The sequence below is a fragment of the Pithys albifrons genome, chromosome 2, assembly GCF_047495875.1.
Source record: "Pithys albifrons albifrons isolate INPA30051 chromosome 2, PitAlb_v1, whole genome shotgun sequence".
Taxonomy (NCBI): domain Eukaryota; kingdom Metazoa; phylum Chordata; class Aves; order Passeriformes; family Thamnophilidae; genus Pithys; species Pithys albifrons.
The window spans coordinates 50032320-50055481 of NC_092459.1; the positions used below are offsets into that span (position 1 = coordinate 50032320).

The 23162-nt window shown below is 38.7% G+C and overlaps 1 protein-coding gene across 6 annotated transcripts in view; it reads right to left on the reverse strand.

Moving 5' to 3' along the window:
* FAM184A (family with sequence similarity 184 member A) overlaps nucleotides 1-15957 on the reverse strand; it is a 79220-nt gene extending 63263 nt beyond the window's left edge. For 3 of the 6 annotated variants that reach the window (XM_071548976.1, XM_071548974.1, XM_071548971.1), the window contains exon 1: nucleotides 15341-15956. In XM_071548976.1, coding sequence (XP_071405077.1) covers nucleotides 15341-15508 — 168 coding nt within the window. In that variant the 5' untranslated portion in view covers nucleotides 15509-15956. Of the gene's footprint in view, nucleotides 1-15340 lie in introns of all 6 variants that reach the window. The other 3 variants (XM_071548975.1, XM_071548972.1, XM_071548973.1) reach the window with 2 other exon arrangements.
* Between the last annotated feature and the right edge of the window lie 7205 nt (nucleotides 15958-23162).

A 23162-nucleotide genomic window follows, 5' to 3' on the forward strand; every position in this document is an offset into this window, starting at 1 on the left:
CATCATCGAAGCCTCTAACAAAGATGTTAAACAGCACTGTCCCCATTATCGGTCTCTGGGGTACACCATTAGTGATCAGCCTCCAGCTGGCTTCATGCAGCTGACCACAACACATTAAGTCCAGAGTTTCAGTCAGTTTTTAGTCTACCTTAATGTCTACTTGTCCAGCACTCACAGGCACGTGACAGAGCAGTGAAGATGTAACCAATTTTAAACTTCCCTAAAAACAGTTTCACAAAAAAAATAAGAGTAAATACATCTTTTCTTCTAGTATCTAGTCTATCTTCTTAAATTTTATGCAGTTCCATCCATCACAAGCTTTCTAAAAATCATTCAATAAAAAGTAAAAAAAAAAAATTTAAAAAATGTGTTATTTTTAAGTAGGAAAACTGGAGTATCTCCATTAGAGACCTACAAGAAAATTGTTCTCCTGGTAAAAGCACACAATTATACTTCTTTGCCTTAAAGCCTCTTTCTTCCATTCATCCCATTAAATACAGTAAGCAGAATACTGACCACTCAAGTTACCAGTCCAACACCTGTATTGTCTTATCATGGTTATCCAATCGAATCTAAACTACATCAGTGATAGAATCTTCTGGAGAGCTACACTAGTGAATGTTCTTAAAAAGTTGTCTTATGCAATTGCAATAAAGGTTTTTACCATTGCTTCTGTTTGGCAGCTAGAATACAAGAAGCTTATTTCTTATTTTAAGAGTATTTATATTGTAAATGATTCGCCTCTCTTACAATACTTGCTTTATTCCACATAACTTGGGAGGCATTAACTCCTACTCTTCCAGCAACTCACTACAGAAAATTCTGTAGATAAAACTGTTCAGAATTTTTCCCTTCCAACAAGAATTCCCCACAACTGATGGGTCAGTCAAAGAAGGAGCTTCATCAAGACCTCAAGTTTTGGCTGCAATGACCTATCCTAAGCAAAAACCCTGGGATACCTAATATGATAAAGATTATTGAAGGAAAACCAAAAAGTCTTCTTTCAGTTCACATTACTTTTTTTTTTTAATTGAGCAAATGAGAAAATAGTGGCAACCTTAAATCAAGGAATACATATAAAATCAAACATAAGAAGATTGACAAGAGAAAAAGATTAAAAAATAATAAAAATCACTGAGCACTTGTGTGCAACTTCACATTAAATAATTAGCTCAAGGCCTCCGGCCTTGAGGTGGGTACAGGTCTGTATCACGCACTTGTCAGCTTTTATACATTCAGTCTCTCAAGCAAACATGCCTAGTACTGACTACTACTGTAAAAATCTCCAGTTTTTTACACAAAAAGGGAAATGAACAAAAAAACCCAAGTTAAACTGGTGGCATATTGCAAAACACACAATTAGTTAACAGAAGAATTTGAGATTTATGTAAGTCATATGCAAAGAACACACTCATAGAACACTGAGAAATTATTCCAAGGCACATTTTCACACTACTTTATGTACAACACAGCTTTCAATACACCAGTTGTAATATGCTGTAATTATAAATGAAACAGCATGGAACAATTTAATTTTCAAAATAAAATATTTAACAGTCAACATCAAATTTGCCGAAGTTTTCAAAGACTTTTTCAAAATTGCATTTCAAATTTAGCTTGCAAATACTATCTATGCTTTGTTTTGTTGGTGTTTTTTAACATCACTCTTACACACTAAGGACAAGTATCTTCAGAAAATGATGCTCCATGGTTCTCATTACACAGTCAGTAAAAAGATTCAAAGGAAGGTGTAAGTTTTTAATATTTAACTTTCTGTTCTGCTTTTCATAGAATCATAGGATCGATTGGGTTGGAAAAGACCTTCGAGATCATCAAGTCCATCCCTTGGTCCAACTCCAGTCCATTTACCAGATCTTGGCACTCAGTGCCACGTCCAATCTCAGTTTAAAAACCTCCAGGGGTGGTGAATCCACCACCTCTCTGGGCAGGCCATTCCAATGCCTGATTACTGTCTCTATAAAGAATTTTCTTCTGATATCCAACTTAAATTTCCCCTGGCAGAGCTTGAGCCCGTGTCCCCCTGTCCTATTGCTGAGTGCCTGGGAGAAGAGACCAACCCCCACCTGGCTAGAACTTCCCTTCAGGTAGATCCCGTTTTGGCAGATCCTCTCCCTTATTCTAATTTATACTTTAAGAGAATTTCCATTGCTTTCTACCTATAGTTTAAAGGTTAAAAAGACTGCATACAATACAGCTTTCAAAACAAAATCTCATCATAAATAACCTTACACTTCTAGCAGAAAACATCAAAAATGAACAAGCTTGATGTATAATGACAGAGGTATGTACATTTCACAAATGTCTCCTTTTACAGATAAAAAGTTAAGTGCTTGCACTTGTTAGTGTGCCATACCATTTTCATAACGTTCTTAGTATACCTCCAGTATTTTGGTCAGTCTTCAAGCACAGAACCAGACATAAAATACACTAGAACGCAATGCAGTTTCCAACTAATTCACTTAAGTGCCATAAAAATTGAACATTAACAGTTCTGGTGTATTGTCATAAAGAAGGATCACCCCCAACTCGAATAACGAACATTCTGAAAATAAGTAAAAAGCAGCAACGGACTGATTATTAAAGTAACCCCTTACATTTAGCAGGAATTAGACTTCCTTTGTTCTTCATTACAAAAACCCCAAACCTCAAGGTCCAACATAAGCTGAAGAAACCTGATCATCTGAGTTTCTCAGGCCACATTGAAAAAAGCAAACTGAGGTTTTCAGTGGTTTGGGATCATTTGCAAGGGTTAACCCCCCAATGAACAGAAATAACATAGGTATTCAGTCTTCATTCAACCAGAAACAACCACTTCCTCCTGTTCCAGACTCCTTTGGGATATACTTGCAACCACAAATCAATACTCTTACGTAGGCGAGGTGTGGCAGTACCAACATGCAATCAAAAACCCTTTTCAGTTCTGACACTGACATGTTAACATCAAACAATCAGGTTATGTCAGAAACAAACGTTACAAATCTGTAGCACAGTTAGCTTTGGGCGATTTCCCAAGACATTAAATCTTGAGAAGCATACTGAAGGAGAAAAATAAAAAAAGATTCAGTGACAGCTGTACAAATTCCCCAATCTGCTTCTCTGTGAGAAAGAATCCCATTTACCCTCTAATCACCTATCTGGAATACAGTTAACACATCTGCTGTATGATTAGACCTGAAATTGCTGCAAGAAAAACAGGATAGACCAAAGGGCTACTCTCAAGTTGTGTTTTAGTCTCAGAGCTGCATTTCCCTTCAGATTTATTTCTTGAATATTTGCATATTTGATTTTAGCCTTTCAGGTATATATCTCCCTAAGGATCTTCACTCTACAAAGCTATTCCATTTATAAACAAATTAATTTTCTCTCAGCAGAGTGATACTAAGTTCAGAACTTCCCAAAAAAAGAATTAGTAACACCCAAGTAGAGAAAGAAGGTGGGAAAAGTAGTCATCTTACAGACATGCATCATTGTTTTTAGTTATCAAAATAAGTGGGTTTTAAGTACTACCCTGTTTCAAGATGAAATTTCCTCTTGTTTTCAGGGCTTGTGAATCTAAGATACTGTGGGCAACATCCAGAAATAAAACACATAACTTGAATTAATTTCATTACAAGACAATTGCATTTCCAAGTTTTGAAGATCCTTAAAAGATAAAAATGCAGTTATTTCAGAACAGAATAAACCCAAATATAAATCCTGTAGGAATTAATCAAGGGGGGTTTTTTGTATATTTCCTAAGTCGGCTTTAGAAAATCAAACACGAACCCCTCTTTCAGAGTCCCAACAATGCGAATGAAGTACTGGTGTTCATTCAAATATTCTCAAACATTTCTCAATTTGCTAGCTAACAGAACTCTCTGAAAAATGAAAATAAAATCAGGCACTGGCATTTCTTTGTCTTTTTTTTTTCCTCACAGGCTTTTAGGAAGACAGCACAAAATACCATGGTACAACACTCTCAGAGAAATAACTCACTGCACTTACCTTCATAGCGTTCAGCGTAATGAATTTATGGCCTGCCACACTGACTACATGTATGTATGGCCAGACTTTGTGAAGGAAGATTTGGGCAGGGCTCTCCCCACGTGGGTGTGCCCTTCCAGCCTGCGCAGTGGATTTTTTAGGTGAGGCTCAGCGTGCGCAGAACTGGCCCCACCGTTTAAGTCCTGAGGTTCATTTGCCACAGCTGAGCGAGCTTGGACTGTGACAGTGAAGTCCTCGGGACTGTCACAGCACCCGGTACTAACCGGGGCTGACCCTGCTGAGCATCCGAGATGTGATGGGATGGTAGGGAGGCATTGAACTGGCAGGGGACGGTCCCCACTGAGACTCGAACTCAGGTCCTTGGGATTCAGAGTCCAGAGTGCTCTCCATTACACCACGGGACCGCCCCTACACAGACTACATTAAAAAAAAAAAAAGGGAAATTGTATTTAACTAAGTTGGGCCCCTAACAAGACCTTGCCAGTATGGAAATGTACTGGTTTGCATAAACCCAGTAAAGCTCAGTTACTGTTGACACCAGTGCCTGTGAAGTGCCACACTTGGCACCACGGAGAGCGGCAGCTGCCACCACCCCCACGACTGAGGAGCAACACGGGGTATAAGAGAACAACTCAACACAGTCCCAACACAGCTGACAGGCAAAGTGTCAGACAAGGCTCCTCTTCACAGGAGGAGAGTCTCACAAGTCTTCCACGAAGAGCACATACAGCCTCAGACTTCACTAACGTATATGGGTTAATCAATTCTTGTACATAAACTTAAGACTGCTCTCAATTCTTTGACAAAGTTACTCTGTTTTCATGCTTCCCAGATCAGAGAACTTAATTGATTTCTTTTTGCAGCCTTAAAAAATTCTTCATTTTTCTATAAGAATCCCTTTTCTGTATATAAGGACAGACAAGGCTAAAGATTAATAGCAAATCTAGAGTCGAATACAGCATATGAGACAGGACTTTAATAAGGTTTTCTTTAAGGTACTACATTTACAAAAATTTCATATGGGCACACACAGAAGCTACAGTTTCATCAGCATGTAACTTTTTTTGATAGCTCATAGTGAAGAGGGATGTTACTTCTGTCTCCAATTTTACCAAATTAACAGGTTTTTTGAAAGCAGGCAATTTTGTTTCCCTCAGGACCAGCAAGCGTAAGTCCATAAAAAAACAAACAAAACCACAAAGACAAGACAAACAAAACAACAACAAAACTCCAACTCAAAACATTTTAAAACGTCCATTAGAGGAAAATTGTCGGTTACACAAACAGCTTTGTCAAAAAAAAAAAACAAACCAAAACAAAACCCCAGCAATCTGGGATATGAAATCTAGTTTATCCCAGAGTATCAAATCATAGCTATGAAAAAGAATGGAAATGAACAGAAGCTAAACTTGTTTCAGGCTCTTCCCTTATACAGAAGGTGCAGGGATACTCACTAATGCAGTGCCTGCCCAAACATAAATGGTAAGAATTATGGTCTATTGCATGAGGTATTTGGAAGCAAGACCGAATACACCTCATGCACCAAGTTGCCTTGTATTCCTTTTCGATTCACAGTGTGGTTCATTCACAAGGTGTGAAGCACAGCATGGAAACAAAGAAAGGCAAAACAAGAATCATGGAAGTAAAAAGAATGGCCAGAGAATATTCCCAGGTCAACTCAAGGAGCACATAAACTGATCTTTGTGTCAAGGTCCAATTTCAGCATAAAGCAAAAGGACATAAGTTTTCTTTAAAAAAAAAAAAAAAAAAAAAAAAAGAGGGGAGGAATAAAGGTCTGACTGAATTTTAGAGCACAGGCATTTAAAGGAACTGCAAGTCAACACTATAATTTTAGATACAATATGAAAACTAGTGAACAACTCAACTGAAATAATGGATCAGAAATTTCAAATAAATTTCTACCATTCCATGACACAAACACAATTATTTTTTAAGAAATGAACTATGTTGACAATACGGGTTAATGTTGAGAAGAAAGACACGCACAGATTTTCAGGGTGTTTCACTTTTTTTTAGCATAGATAGATAGATAGATAGATAGATATGTATATGTATGTGTGTGTGTGTGTGTGTGTCTATATAAAGCCCTCACTGATTACTTATCACTACCAGCTACAATAAACTATATTTTAAGTGTGAAACCTAAACTTAAAATCACGCAAAGCACTTAAAAAAAATCAAGTCCTTTTCTTTGTACATTTATTACAGAAATAATTTAGCATTATTTTAATTTGTCAAATTTTAGAAGGACAGTCATAGAAGATTACTGAAATACATTTTAGTACAACCTATCCAAACACATCAGCATCCATACTGCAAAATACCAGATCTGAGAAGGCAGTGTCAGACACCCTTTACTAAAAGTTATAGCTTTCAGTTGTGTCTTGAGCAAAAACACTGTTCAATTAAAAGTCTTTGGGTTATAGCCCACCTGTTTTCTAAACACATTACAATTCAGCTTTCTAGGAAACTGGTTGGAAAGATTACTTTAATCTCACGAAAATGAGAATAGAAAGTAAGTAGTTCTTATATTCACCTCACACTACTCCTTGTACCTGAAGGCTTGTCTTTCATTTAATGGCTGCATCTCGAACAAGAAGGAATTCATGAACTTTTTAACAGTAGCTATTTTTAAAAGCTGTCATTTTGAGCCTAGCCAAGTGACAACATCAGCAAAAGGTGGCTCTTCCTCCCATCCTTCCAGATTCAGTTAGAAGAGCCTGACTGAGGAAACAGAACCAGGTAATGTGCATTAAGTAGGACAAGATGGTGAATAGCTGTAGACTGTTTTTGTTTCTTCTGGTTATTTTTGGAACTCAATGCCTTTGGTTACTGGTATAACATCAGTCATTAGAAGAACACATAGTAGCCTGGCTTACTACTGCTACACTTGTATCAGCCAAGAGACATATACATCTGATTTCATAATGTTATGTGGAGATTTGCTGGGTTTATTTAGCAGCAAGTCTGCAAACAGTAAGAAAAATATACCTTGGTGACTATTTAAGGTAATGCTCTCCTCCTCAACACAGTTCAAAGGAGAATAAAGCTTTAAATAGAGAATTGGAAGGATGGGAAACAGTGGTATCATTGACAAAATTACTGTTATTATTAAAGCCTAAGTCCAGAGAACGGGATATTGAAATAATTTCAGTACTTAGAAGCTACTTAAGGCTAGAAGTTGCTGTGCCAATGCAATGACTTATGACAAGTAACACCTGTGCACATGAATGAGATGCAGCAAGTCTCTAACTAGACTTCTAGACATTAAAATACATAGTATGTGTGCCCTATAGTTTGCATGACAATACATAAATATTCAAACATACAAATAATGCTGTTGCTAAATACAGTTTTACCCTGTTTGAAGAAAGTACAAAACCACTTATGTCTAAGATTAAATTGTAATCTGTCTTCTTCTAAAGAAGTGGGGTCTTATCATTTTGAAACAACTTCGTACATTCACGGCATTCCAGATACCAACCAACAACAACAAAAAAAAAAAATAGGGAAACGAAAACCCCCAAACAACACAAAAAAACACAACCAAAAACCCACAACCAAAGCCCAGACTGTTTTCTGCTGATATATTTTTTTAAGACTTGTCAAATCAAAACTCCTTGCAGAAGTGAGTACTTCAAAGTGTTGTGCCCATGCTAATTTAAAACTGCACAGAAAAATTAATCTATAAATACCTTGTACAGTTACAGAGAGTCCAACCATGGATTTCATTTTTCAAATATACATAAAAGACTCTCCACTTTACAACTTTTGCATCTGGAGGAAAGCACTTCAGTTTTACATTCTTAACTCTGAACTGGCACATATTCATTTTATCTAAATCAAGAAAATTGCAAAAGCCTTCTTTCCTAATGCAGTACTTAGCTGGAAACAGCAACAACAAAACCCAAAATCAAAATAAATTCAAAATATTTCTTAAATTTTAAAATAAGGTTTGTATCATTCTATGTGAAGAACAGCTAAAGGTTGACAGATTTTAAATTTCATGGATGTTGCAATATCAGGTTTCATTTATGACTCGCGTGTTCTTTCCCTTTTAGTTTTTAAATTGGGACATATTAATAACATTGAACTTTGTACTAAAATCCCTGTCTTTCGTCTTTCAGGTTTTACTTTAAACATCCTTAATGCGCTGATGTATCAGATTTAACACCTGAAGTAAATCCCAGAGCAGTAACATCTAACAGTTTTCCAGTTCCTTGTAACTCTGTATCGTTTCATTGTAGCAATGAATAAGACTAAATGAGGCTACATATAGAATCATAGAGTGATTTAGGATGGAAGGGATCCTTTAGATCAAGCCCAACTGTAAACCTAACACTTCTAAATCCACCACTCAACTATGTTCCCAGGTGCCAGGTCATATTATTCATCCTTTCACCCAGTTTATTTGTTGCTCCATATTGATTATTCCTTTGGATTATTGTAAAATATGGAGAAAAAAAACCTGAAACCAAAATGATCTCAGAGAAGCTGACATATGCACAAGCATATTGAAGAGGCAATTTAGACTAGTAGCTTATGTGAATGTCTGATCAGACAATTTTTCAACAACATCACACTTTCAATTACACACACATAAGAGAAATACAACACTAAGCCGTCAGCGGTCTCAGAACTCCAAATTACTAGTCAACCATTCAACCTGTGTTGGTGAAGAGTAAAAGAATTTAATTTGAGTATATTTTTTTTATATTTAATAGTATTTCACTTTTGTCCTACTTCTTTATTCTTGATGTCTTGTGATAAAAGACTGTAAAGTCATTGACCTAATTCACAAATATCACAACACTGAGCTTTAAAATATACCCATATCAGATTCACATAGAACATATCAGAGTCTCACCTCTTAAGTTTGCAATGAGAATGAAGAATCATTTGAGAGTTACATGGTCCTGAGGTCTCCTAAGCATCAGAGTAATTAAGTTATTTCAATTAGTCCTGACTGGGAAATCACAGCATTAAATAAGAGTTCCCAAATGTCATATCAGGACTGTCAAGTTTTTTCTTTTTTTTTTTCTTTCTTTTTTCCCACCCTTTCTTTTTTAAAGATGCCTGATCTCCTCTTTCAGAGGCAAAGAACCTATTAACTAAAACACCCAATTCCATAATTTTTGTCCTACAAAGCACGGAAGGTACTTTAGACCTCTTTAGGTCTAAAGTAGAAGCTATAGCTGCTTTAAAGCAATTCTTAGTACATCAGCTAGCAAGTATTCACATAGAGACAATAACTGATGATTTTATTGAAGGTCTGAAGAAAATATTGAGAGCCTGAACGCTGTGCTTACTTCTTCTGTCTAAACTATAACAGATGGTATTAAATATGTGACATTTTTACTCAGTTCCATCTTTGTTTATACCTAAATGGATACAGAAACCTTCTCTTCTGTGAAAATCCCTTGCTAGGACCATAATTAATGCAGAATAAGAACACAGTCAGAACACCATGTGGAAAGAGTCTGACAGGGATGATGGAGACACTACACCAGCATGATTTAAAAAAGAAAAATCTTACAACACTTGCTTCAGAAATATTGTGTCTAACTTTCTCAGTTCCTACCTTCTCCCATCTTAGAAGACTTAATTCAGCTATCTTTGGAATAATTAACACAAAACAAAATTAAATATCCCCAAAGAAATGTAAACAAATTGAATATCTAGTATTACATTTTCATCCCTTTTAGTCCTTGAAAACTGTTTTTTAATGTAATAACATTTATTTCCACATTACCAGCCAGAAACATATGAAAAATACTGACATTAAAATATGTACTTAAATCACACCCACCTCAAAATTTCAGTTCTTTTCCAGCAATCCTAGAACTGTTAGCAAACACTGGCCTACTGCCAACGTTAACACACATTGGAGAGATGACATAAGGCTGCTTAAAAAGCTAAATACAAAGTTTTTACAAAACTGTTAATGGCATCAACTACCACATGATGACAGCTAACATCAAAGCAGTTCTACAGGGATTTCTAGATTCTCATTTCTTCCCCATTTTTAAGGGCTCTTTTTTAAAGTTTTCTTATAATCCTATGCACAATGAACCTTCTGCAAGAGTTTCAGTTGTTTTGTTCCCTGAGGCAAAATACTTCCAAATAAAAACTGACAAAGTTTCTCTGGAAACATTTTATGAAGAATCGTTAATATTTAAGTTAAACCTTATAGCTTTTATTTTCATAGAACAGCATTCTTCAATAGCTGAGGGAGACCTTTAACCATCCCAGAAAAAAAGTACATGCAACAAGACATATAAGCATCTGAATTAAAATTACCAAATTTGCTCTTTATTTTTTGAAATAAATTTACATCCCCCAGCAACTCATTGGGTTAACTGCAACATTAATGTCTATTGTCTAAGTATTCTAACATAGGATGACAAAAAGAAAATCAAAGAAGAAAGTTGATTTTTTTTAAAGCAGTTTCCAAAATTTAGACAAGAAATGGCTGGAAGAGTTGAGAATAGAAGTTTTGTCTCAAGAGCCACAGATTCTAGTTTCTTGTTTACCCAAGTATGATGTGCCTTGGATAACTTTGTTGCCTTAGTCTTTGAACTGAGTTTTTGGAGCCTTTCCAGGACTGAACCATTCAGCTCTAAGCATGTACCAAGGAAAAATATTGGAATTTTGCAAAGGTTTTCTTTTTATTAAACAGGCAGAAATTATAATTGTCGGGTGCATGGCATTTACAGACCTTTCCTGCAGAATCACACAACAGTTTGGGTTGGAAAATACCTTAAGGATCACCCAGTTCCAACCCCCTGTCATGGGCAGGGACACCTTTCAATAGACCAGGTTGTTCAAAACCCTGTCCAAGGATGGGGCATCCACAACTTTTCTGGGCAACCTGTTCCAGTGCGTCACTACCCTCACAGGAAAGAATTGCTTCTTAACATTTGATCTAAATCCATCCTCTTTCTCTTTAAAGCCATTCCTCCCCTCTGTCCTATCACCACATGCCCTTGTCAAAAGTCCCATCCAGCTCTTATGTAGGCCCCTTCAGAAGGCTGCTAGAGGGTATTCCTTAAGTCTTCTCTTCTCCAGCTCTCTCAGCATGTCTTCATAAGAGAGGTGTTCCTGCCCTCTGAAAGTCCTTGGAGCCCTCCTCTGGACTTGCTCCAGCCAGGTCCATGTCTTTCCTCTGCTGGGGACACCAGCACTGAACACAGCACTCCAGGTGGGGTCTCACAAGAGCAAAGTAGGTGGGGAGAATCAATCACCTCCCTCAACCTGTTGGCCACGGTTCTCTTGATACAGACCAAGGTGCTGGGCTCATTTTCTGGGCTGCAAGTGCACATTGTCAGGTCATACCGAGTTTCTCACCAACCAACACTCCCAAGTTTCTTTCTCTTCAGAGCTGCTCCAGTTTATGCAAAATTTCTGTGACTAATATCATACAACCAAACCAAGATTCTCATTTTTTAATCCTAGTATGGATCAGGCAGTTATTCTGTTAAGTCAAAGATTTATGTTGATGTCACAAAGCATGCACAACAGACTTTGCAGACACATTTAGGATAGGGATTTCTCAACCACAAATGTTCAAGCTACAAATTACACCACAAAAAAAAAAAAAGGCAAATTAAAAAAAGACAAAAAAAAGTAATCCTGCAACAAAATAAAACCCCAACAAAACCAAATCCAAGCCATTTGAACTCTTCTGGCAACAGTAAAAACTAGTGCCATTCTCTCCTATTGATGTAAGCATAGCAGCAACTTGCTTTTTGTTTCTATTCCAGTTGTCTTATGCAAACTGATTAAATATATATGCATATTTTCATCTGCAGCAGGCATAATTCAACACTGCATTGGCACTCCTGCATGCAGTCGTACAAAAGCATATATGCAATCTCATAATCACAGTTTATTTCTTGTTGGCTTTAATCTTTGTGTCAGATGCTACTTTATCCCAAACTGGTACACAGATCTTTCAAAACGCCTGAAAATAAGGAGCTTATACTGAAGAGAAAGACCTAAAATTACTTCACTTAAAATTTACTGCAGTCTTTCAACATGACATGAAGTATCATCTTGTTTTTTAAAGCTGCATTTCTAACTACTTGTTTTAACTTCCCCTCTGAATTAAGCACATTAAAGTTAAAATAAGTAAGTCTCTCTGGCTCAAAACTAAAAATATATTTAAGCACTTCAGAAGTGTTGTGCCCAGTGAAATTGATTCATACCTTATTTCGCCTCACTCCGAAGTACTGATTAAATCCAGTTATTAAACAAATTTCACCTTTTACTTTGTGTTCCTGTATTGTTTTGACTAAAACATCAGATTCTCTCCAAGCAATGCAAAACCGTAACAGAGTAATCCTAATCTTGGAATTTCACATTTAATTCATGAGTGACCCGCATCTTCTGTTGGGAAAGCATTTCCTTTTGTTCCTACTCACAGCTCATAATAAACACTGTACAAGGATAAGCAAAAATCAACTATTGAGTCACATTTCTTTTGTCAGAAGACAGAAGGTGTCTGGATAACATAACTCTGTGTATTCCTTTGACAATAGATATTTGGATTTCCTTGAATTATACTGTATTAGTGGGTTTGTTTTACTCGGTAAAGTGCCTTACTTCAGGTCTAAATCCACAGAAAGCATTAATGTGTCTTCAAGGCACTCTTAGAGGAGAGTTGGAAGTCAAAAAATAATTAAATGGGGAATACAGTTGAAAGGTGTGCGAGAAGTATCTTATATATACAACACTAAACAACTTGAGAAGCACAATTAAGAAGTGACATTCCTAAAAATAAGTTCCTAAATTACTGAAGAGGAATTTTATATACATATGTTAGTAAGCACTTGGCAAAGCTAGAGGAGCACAATTTGGTCAAAAGACCTTAAACCATTTTTGCAACAACTTACTTCAAGAAATCTTCTGCCAAGTGAAGTTAATTCTTCTCTAACAGTTAACTCTCATTTCAAGAAATAAAGTATCATGTTTACATTTTTCCCCTGTAGCTTGAGTCCTTTCTCAAGATTCATTTCTGCTGCCAGCTATCAAATAAGCTTCAGATTCTAGAGCAGGTCAGAAAATAGATTATACTTTACCCAGAAGTTTCTATACTTCGTTTAAGCCTCTCTTTCTGAAAGGTCAAGTAACAAACAGAAATGTAGCACCTGAGCCTTTTAACTACAAAACCGTCACAAGGTGCACCTCTACCTTAATGAAATTAATTTCTTAATTTTACTGTTTCAATAGGTGCAATAGAAGTGTTTTTATGTACATTCTGGTGTATATCTAAACATACTATTATTCACTCCAGGCCTTTACTCAATGGAAAGATCAGCTGATTTTCAAAGTTTTCTCTCTAAAACTTGAAAACAGAACAGAAACACACAAACTAAAACACCGCCAGAATATGCATCTCACTGGGAAACACATACAAGACTTCAGTCCTGCAAAAGTCTAATTCACTTGTAAACTCCTTGTACAAGCACATAGGCTGCAATTATTTTAAATACACAGGCAGAGAACAATTCACAGCTTTTATCTGCACTATTCTGAAGTCTCTGAGAGGCCAAACATGCACACAATATACAGAATTTTAGATGAACTCAGTATGGGTCATTAAAAAACTGTATTAAAATCCAGTAATTACTTTCACTCTTTTCATGTTTTTCAATACAGAAGTTCAAAGTATTTCATTACCACGCATTTCAATCCATATTTAACTCACATTCACCTCAAGATATCTGACGCATACTAACTGAGAGCACACAGGGCACATGCCCAGTGATGTGGAACTCATGGGAATACACAAATGCCTCCACAACAGAAGTGGAATGCTGTTTCTGAAACAAACTATAAACTGCTGGGTAAATGCCTAGAGAAAGTAAGTGAAATAGATCAAAGGTACACACACAAATTAGTCTTTGAAAGTATTACTTTGCATGTGCACTAGGCCTTAAGGTAAGCTTAACACACATTTATGGTCTCCAGGTCTTTCTGCACCTTTCAGGGAGCACAAGTCTGTAGTAATACCTTTAATGTTTTAATTCGTGATTTGTATTCACATGGAGTGAAACCAAGGAAATTCCTCAGCTTATTTTAATTCAACTTTTCTCGTTACAAAATTAGGATTCCACTGATACTGGCATAGAAAGAAACTGGTCTCTGAATTCAAAGACAAAATACCCCTCAGTCACCAGTTTTCCAACACATGAAGGTGCACAGTGTGCCATGATAAATACTATTTTTAACTGGTCGATGGTGCATCAACTGTACATAAATATGAACTGTCTGTGCTGTGAGACTGCCAGCAGTCTTCATTCTCAGTTCCAACGAAATGTCACCTTCATCCATTTTAGCACACATTTGAAGAATACTAGCAGTGCCCACAGTGCTTTTAAATTACCTTTTAATGTTTTAGCTATGTAATTCCCGACAGAAATTACTTCTCCTGCTTTCTCTTTAACAAAGATAATGGTCCTCTCATTTCCTAAACAATGCTAAGCACCTACAGCTTGTGCATCATACAAGAGATATTACAGCATCAAAGCATTCTTTTAAGTTATTCTAAGTAAATCACAGCTATAATAACATCTGAAACATGGGACCTACCAGCCTTACCTATCTTTCAAAAACACCACGCAGCTTGACTCCAGTCTCAATCAAAGATAACATTTTCTAGGCAGGGGATGACATAATGAAATCTGTTCAATCAGGAATTGCAGACCAGAGATTTTCTCCCGCTTCACCCTCACCATCTAAGGCACTGAAGCTATTACAAGACACCTTAAACAACAGCACTTCAGCAAACGGAAGGCAAGCATCCCTTTATTTTCTCCATTTAAAGAGACTTGGAGAAGGGCTTACAAAAGAGCTAGAAGAGAAGCCACAATTTTTACAGAGTAAAATCAAGTACCAGCCCAGCAGTGACGGACCCACACACCGGGAGACCTGGCCGTGCTGGGCAGGATTCGGACACAGCCAGCGGGGGCCGGCTCTGGGGTAGCTCCCGGGAGCGGTTCTTCTCCATCCCCAGCTCCCGGTCCGCCGGAGCTCTCCCCGCGGGACCGCAGGGGCAGGGACAGCTCCGGCCCCGGAGAACGAGGATGTTCCCCGGGGCACGAGGATGCTCCCCGGGGCACGGCGGCCGCTCCCGGCGCGGCCTCCAGGGTACAACCCCGGCTGCATCCCACTCGGATCTGCTACCAGCCCCGAGACTCAGCCCCTCTTCAGGCCCATTTCTGCCCGTGCGACGGCAGGGAGCGAAGGCACAGCGGAGCAGCAAGACACCCGAGGCGGCAGAAGACCCGGCGCGCCTCCCTCCCTCGCTCACCTTCGTCAGCTGGGCGATCTTCTTGCTCATTTTGAAGTGCAGGTCGGGGTTGTGCTCGGCGCCCAGCGTTGCGTGTGCCGATCCCGAGCTGAGCTTTCCGGCGCCGGACGCGGAGCCGCCGCCGTAGCCGTGCTGCGGCTGCTGCCAGCCCATGCCCGGGGTCGCCATCTTCCGCGCGCGGCCCCGGCCCCCGCTCGGGCCGCGCTGCCGCCAGCCCTGCCGCGGGCCCGGGGGCCGCGATCCTCTGCCCGATCCGGCTCCTCCCGCCCCGGCCGCTTCCCGGTGCCGCCGCTCCCTCCAGCCGCGCCGGGCTGCGGCGTCAAAGCTCCCGGGGCCGCAGCGAAACGGGGCGCCAGCCCTTCTGTTCCTCTCCTCGTTCCGCCAGCACCGCTCGGTGCGGGTGCGGTGCGGACACAGCGGTGCGGGCACAGCCGTGCCCTGTTGCCGGGGCTGCCGCCGCGCTGTGAGCGCTGCGCGGCCCCGCGTCACTCGCCGGCCCCGCCTGCGCCCTGAGCGCCCCCGGCGAGCGCGCCCCCGCACCGCGCCGGGCGCCCCTGCGCGCCCCCGCTGGAGCTGGGAACGGGGAGCTGGAACAGGGAGCTGGGAACAGGGAGCAGGGAGCCTGCCGCCGCTTCAGCGGGCGGAGAGAGCCCCTGCCGCCCGCGGGGGCTTGGACGAGACGGGGGGCGGGGATCGGGTTTTGGCCAGCGCTGCCCCTCTGTGGCAGGGCTCGGGCGTGTATGCCAATCGCCTAAGCCTTTCCCTTTGGGAAGTCCTCAGCGGATGGCGGGGGTGGACAGGGCAGGGCTCCCGGCAAAGGGTGGGCGCCGCCGGTACCGCGGTGCGGTGTGTGAGAGGATGGGGATGGGGAGGCACTGCCTGGCATGTGCTGGTGGTGTGCGCTTGTCCCCTCACAGCAGTGCCTGGGACGGGAAAGGACCAGCTTGAAACTGAAGTAGGTAGTGCCTGAGGTAAGCACCGGACTGGAGGATTAATTTAGGGTTTGAGGAAGATGAGGTCTGGCGTCCCAGGCAACTAGCAACAGGATGAGAGGATGGAGTCTTGAGCTGCACCAGGGAGGTTTAGTTTGGACATTAGGAGGAATTTCTTCACAGAAAGGGTTATTAGACTTTGGAATGGACTGCCCAGGGAGGTGGTGGAGTCACAGTCTGGACAAGGCCCTTAGTGCCAGGGTCTAGTTAACATGGTGGTGATAGGTTGTAACTTGAACTTAGTTCAAAGGTCTTTTCCAACCTAACTGATTCTGTCACTCTATGATGAAAAACAACCCAGTGCTCACAGATGCTGGGGTGACCTGGCTGGTGAGGGGAGGCATCCACCTGACCTGGCCAGCCTCTCCCATAGCCACAGACACACCTCTGCAGCCACTGGCCCGTGGGCTGATGGGGCATGGAAAGAAGGTCCCGACGGGAGGGGATTCACAGCTGGAATTAGCATGTCCTCTTACTTGGGTTTGACTGCGCTCTTCTTTAGTTCCCTTCCTGTGCAACTCCTGAGAACTGCCACCCTCTTTAACAATTTAACATCTTGCTAGGCTCTGGCCTTGTGAGAATATATCTATTAATGTGATTGGACACATCTGATTCCCTGATTAACAGCCTCTGCACTTATCTTTCACAGAGTTCTCAGTACTCTCTGTTGAGTAGTTTGTCTTTTTACTGCTTTTTTTCCTACTCTAAAAATCTCTTCTTTGCCTGTATTCTTTGTAGGCAGGCAGAAATATTAAAGAGGCAAACCACAAAAATACACAGCTAAGTCCATGGTTCTCAGCAACAGTATGGAGAAAATATCACTTAGAATTTGCAAATGTTAGAAGTAGGTTGACTAGTAAATTATAAGAAGAGATCTGTATTACAGAGCAATGTGCCTTGCTTGCTTATATTGTATGATAAATAACCAACTAAACATGAACTGCAAGTGCAAACCAGAGGTCATGGGGTAAATGAGGTCCTTTGATGCATAGACTGATCACTGTCCAGAAGGTACAATTAGAAGTTGGTACTTTTGTACAGATTGATTGTTACAGTACATGGGAAATACTTTTGTAGATTTCTGGGGTCTGCAATTTCCATGTGTCAACACACTGAAAAAGTATTCAAAAAAGGGCCAGAAGAACTACAGAGGTTCTGGGAAAAGTCTCATATAGTTAAATAAATAATTAACACAAACTATTTTAAATAACAAGGAGTCTTTGATTTAATTGAAGTGATTAAAAAAGTGATTTAATCCCAGTTTTTCAGTAGCTGTGTTGCATTAAGCTCAGAATTTGCATTGTCCAGGAAATTCTGACACCGATTTTTTTTTCCACTCTGAAGTGGCCCATTCTGGCATCAGAGAACAAAGGACAGATGGTGCCTACCCAGGCACTGATTCATACAGATGAAATACAAGGGGAAGAAAGAATATTAGAAGCATCTGTTTCAAATCTGTGTCCATGGATGACATCCATGAGTAGCACATATTGTTAATTCAGTTTTATCAAATTAAAAAATAATTCAGTGGCAGGAGAGACTGTGATTTTTCAGTCTAGGAAGGTCAAACTACTAATTAAAGCAGCAAACTGATTGTGAAGGCTTGGTTACAGATAATGGTTGTGTCTGGATGATTGAGTGACCTTAAGCAAGCTTCTTAATTTTTATACAAAAGGGCATGTTCTTTAGTGTACATAACAATTCCCCTGATATTAAAAAATGGCTGGCTTAATTTGTTATTGGTCCTAGAAATCTCAAAAGTTACAGAATATTTTCATTTTAATCTACACATTTTAAATATTCTGGATAGACTTATTTTTCAAATAAATTAGAGTGGTTCAGGTTTATCAGCATTTCTTCCATGACAAAAAGCCTTACTGTTTAATTTTTTCAATATCTTCTAAGGAACCACATTTGCTATGGTTCCTACTGGCCCCAAGTCATTGTTCTGAAGCATTTTGAAGTGACATATATGCTAGGCTTATATGCATTTGAAACAAACAGTCAAATACTTAATTTTTGTCGTCTTCTTGTACTGAGATGTTTTTTGTCTAGGTGTTTTTAAATAATAAAGTGATTAAATATTCCTTGTCAATATTTCATGTGCCTTTTATTAGTAGTTTGCATATTCAGATATTTTTAAACTTCTCTTTACACAATTTATGCCTTTAGAGCTAAAATAGTTACTGCTAAGCTCTTTTCCGTTCAGGTCTGCATATGTAGGATAGAGCCTGTTTTCTTTAAGGTTGCTGCTGAAAAGGAGCTTAATGCAGCAGCACAGTCAGGATCCTGGTGCTCTTTCCCTTGGTGGGATTTCATGTCTCATCAGTACAGTAGGATCTGTAGGTCTAAAGGTCTCCCAGGACTTGTGCTGGAGCCACCCAAAGGTAAATGAGGAGTCGGCGCTCAGGGTTTGCTGAAGGGTGCAAAAAGCAATGGAACAAGGGAGGACTCTTGATGTGTCTATCATTGCTCTGAAAGCTGCACCACGAAACCTTAGGGGTGTCTCTGTCACCACGGGGTTACATAAGCGAGATACAATGTGTACCTATCAAGTCTCCCTGTGAGTATGGGCACCATGTTGCTCTTGGTCTATGTATACGGATCATTTTTTAATGCATTTGAAAATATGGTCAGTGAATATATGCTTTCAGCTTGCATTTTTTTATGTATTTGCTACAGACAGAATGCAGCATATGGACAAGATTTTGTAGTTTTGCTTCTTCTGATGTAAAATCGACAACACTTCCTGTGTGGAAATCTATATGTTCTTTTTTTTGTATTCTACTGCCTATATATTTATGTGCATATTTGCTGTTCAAATGTTCTGATATGTGTGTAATGTTTTCTAAAATTATGAAATACTGTCACTGAGGTTTGCAAACCAGGAAAGAATTTCATTTACATTTAATCCCCTGGAAATATTATGGATTACAGATTTCCATGTGCACAAACCCTACTTTATTTACCTCATCACATCTCTGACTAAGATAAACGTGTGCAATCACTGTATGCCTTGTTTTCAAGCCATAGGCTTTATAGACAGAAAGTGTTACAAGGGCTAAACTGCTTTGTGATAATGTCTTTTGACAACTGTGAAGATGTCAGGAAGTCGGCAGCTTTTTCTGAAAGGATGGTTAACAAGAAATTTGACCTACTGGTCTTTGCAGGTTTGTGCTGTTTAATTTGTAAGCCTGCAGCTACAACTCTGACCAGAATTTTCAATTTTCTTTTTTTTTTTTTTTGAGAATGTGTAACTAAATACTTAAAAATATTTAAATTTAGTAACTAAATACTTAAAATACAGAAATTCTTTTAAAAATGCTTTATTTCTACCAGAATGCTAACTAATAATTTTTCATATACATACTTTAAGTTTATATACAGATTTAATGATTTTCATAAAGTGAGAATTCACCATTTAAAAGAATAGTATCAAATATTCAAAATGACAACACAGATTAAACATATTTGTCATTCCTGGTTTAATGTTTCTGGTCCAAACAAACCTGGTGGAATATAATAACTGAATAAGCCCATGATGTCCTACTTTAACATAAAGACCTCATTTCTAAGGCTGAGGTTAATCTAGGATGCTGAGGTTTCTGTGTAAGAAATCGTACAAAACCGTTTTGTATTCAAAGTGTGCATATAACAAGGGCTTCTTTTGTTAGCTGTAGATAATGATACAGAAGGGCATATTTTCACAAAATAGGGGAATCAGAGAACTCAAAATTGTGTTGCTATCATGAAGGATATGCAGCGGGGAGGTGAACAGCCAAACCAAAATAAAAACTAAATATCCTAATAACTTAGAAATAATCTCATGACCTTTTTATTTTTGGGTTAGCAAGGCTGTGATTTGTATAAGGTAAACAATCAGATCAACATTTCAGGATACTTATCTGAGTAGTACAATCAATTACCCTTTTGCCTCTATGTATGCAAGTAAGCTTTCAGTAAATACGTGGCAGTGCAGGGTGACAAATACAGGGTTATGACTGTGCTGTCAGATCTTTGGTCCTTACATCTTCTGAGTTTTATAATTTTATCTCTGTACACTAACTTGGCCTTCAAAGATTGAAAGATTCAGCTCCTGCAAGACTTAAACTAATATGTATAGGAAACCTGGTTTAAATTGAGTATTTCAAATAAGGAAGCAGAGAATGGTGAACACGCATCTCATACAGATAAAGCTGTTTTCTTTATTATGTCTGCTTGCCCATCTAGGAAACTGTTAGTGTTTGGAAAATAATTTAGGTCACCAGTTCCCAAAAGGAATGATGCCACCTCGTGTGTGTCCAAACTGGAACTACCATCAAGATACGATGGAGGAAAAAGTGTTTGTCCTGCAACTTGTGAACAAGCGTATTTAAATGATTGGGATTTTTTGCTGAGTCTTTAAAAACAATTTTCCAGATTCTGCAAAGATGTGGACTGGCAAACAGAAAAATTCCCATGAGTAACTACCTCCAGATAATTCTTTCTTTCTTTAAATCCACTTCTGTCTTTTCATACACAACATTTTTACTTTCACATGGAAACATGCAGTTGGGGGCATAGGGCTTTTTATTAGAACAATTAACAATGCCAACAACAACTGGTTTTAATCAGTAAATATTTTCATATTATTTTAATTTCAAGCACAAAAAAGTAGTTAAGGATTGAAAAGTCCAGTATAAAGGAAAAAGACCGATATGAAAAGTGTAAGGCTCTATCTTTCTTCTGATGGAGCACTCCTTTTTAATGCTTCTGATATAAGTTAACTTTTTTAAGCTTGATCCACTCTTTTTTTTTTTTTTTCCAGCAGAGAAGTTTCATTTTAAAGAAAATAAATAATATTACAGAGGAAACACAGATCTGTTTTACAAATTAAGAAAAAAAAAGCTGCAGGGGAAGCAGGAACAAAGAAAAACTAATGCCTTGGGAAAAATATCTCACTTCTTACACATGACTGTCCTTTAGAGATGGGAGTCACTCAAAGGAAGTGTTGGCTGCATCACTCAATGTTTTTCTGGAAATTGCTGAGATACAGCTGGGTAAAAGATGCTACAAGAGTCTAAGCAGTATAAAATATTTTTTCTCTTGTTTTAGAAAAGATCTGGTACATTTCTGTTCTCTTGAGCTGCACAGATAGAGCAAACTGGATGAATCCTAGTGTTTCTATTATCAAGTACTAGTTCAGTCTAGTCCCTTGCTAATCTATCAGGAGAAGAAGGCATTTGCGAACCTCAGATAAGTACCAGACATATCAAAACCCAACTCTCTTGCTTTTCCCATCAAAACAGAGAATTAAATCTAACAGTGCTCACCGTTGGACAGAAAATTCATAAGGCAACTGGTCATTATGAAGCCAGAGTTCATGCTGAAAATTCAAGTAAATGTTAGTAGTAGCTGTACAGAATATTTGGTACCAGCCACCTGCATCCAGATGTAGCATGTAACCCTATGGAACCTCTCAGGAAGAGGCTTTTAGTAATTATTAGTCACTTTGTTTCTAGCTTAGAGACAGGATTTAGACTGACAACATATATTTTTTTAAGTAAGCCTTCTTACTCTAAATAATGTTTCATTTTGGCTTTTCTCAGTTTGGTTTTTTTTATTATAAATTGTACACATTTGGTCTAAGTTGCAAATAAAGTCCTTAAATACGATGTAATAGTCCTTATAGTCTTTCATGTCACATGCAAAGGTTTAATATAAAAGCTACTGCTTTAAACTTCTTATTTTCTCATTTTATGTTGTGCTTCCTTTCTAAATTATGGGTGTTTTTTCAGGTATTAAAAATTAGACCTAAAACAGGGAAGCTAGAAGCTCAGCTGAGACTGAGTACTTGAAAGGAATGGTGAATGGACAGGAGGAAGGGAACAGAGAGGTCTTGTTTAAGTTTGGGCACTCTGGGCCAGGGTTGGCCTTTATGGTGGGGAATAGGAGGCCAAAGAACTTGATTTTCAAACCAGGCCTACTCAGCAAGACTCTGATGGTGAATTTTGGAGACATTAAAAGAACTGCCATCCTTTTCAGCACCACCTGTGTTAATCAACCTTGTTGATTTCACTCCCTGAAACATGTCAAACCAAATCCTGATCTTAATGTTTCAAATGAATCTTTTTAGATTAATGCTACAAATAAATTTAGGGATGCAGAGAAACTTGCTTTTAATTTCTGTGTTCACACTCAAGTTGTAGGCACATTTCTTCACATGAAAACACAATTTTATAAATATATGCTAAATATAACGTTATTTTTATTATGTGGAATTATCTACTGCAGAGGAGAGATCCAGTCTTGCATTCCACATGGGCACAGGAATATAAATCTAATCATCTGCCTAGGAGACTTTTATTCATGTATGTTAGAAAGTGTTTTTTTGTTTTGCTCATGGAAAAAGTAGCAGATAGGACAAATCCATGTATTAAGAAAAGTTGAATTTGAAGGTCTTTATCGTAGACTGTTGATCTACTTTCTCATGGTACTGTGCCAATAACTCACTAAGGAGACTGTTCAGAGTAAAAACCCAATACATTTCAGCTAATTCAATTAATACATTCCTATTAATCTTTCTTAAGATGAAAGCCTTCCTGTTGAAAGGAGTAGTGACCTTTGATATACTATTGGAGTTTCTTCCAGAGTTACATTAAGTAATCTTGCTGACTGAATTAAATGGAAGGGAGTTCTGTGAGTGGGGCTGTGTTGTTTCTAATGCAAGTGCTACAATGAGCTCAGAAAGGAGATAAATACAAGGAAATCTGCATGACCTTTTAGTAGCAACTGGTAAGGATTAATTTGTTATATTAGTATGACTTGCTCAGCTCAATTCTGACATTGTT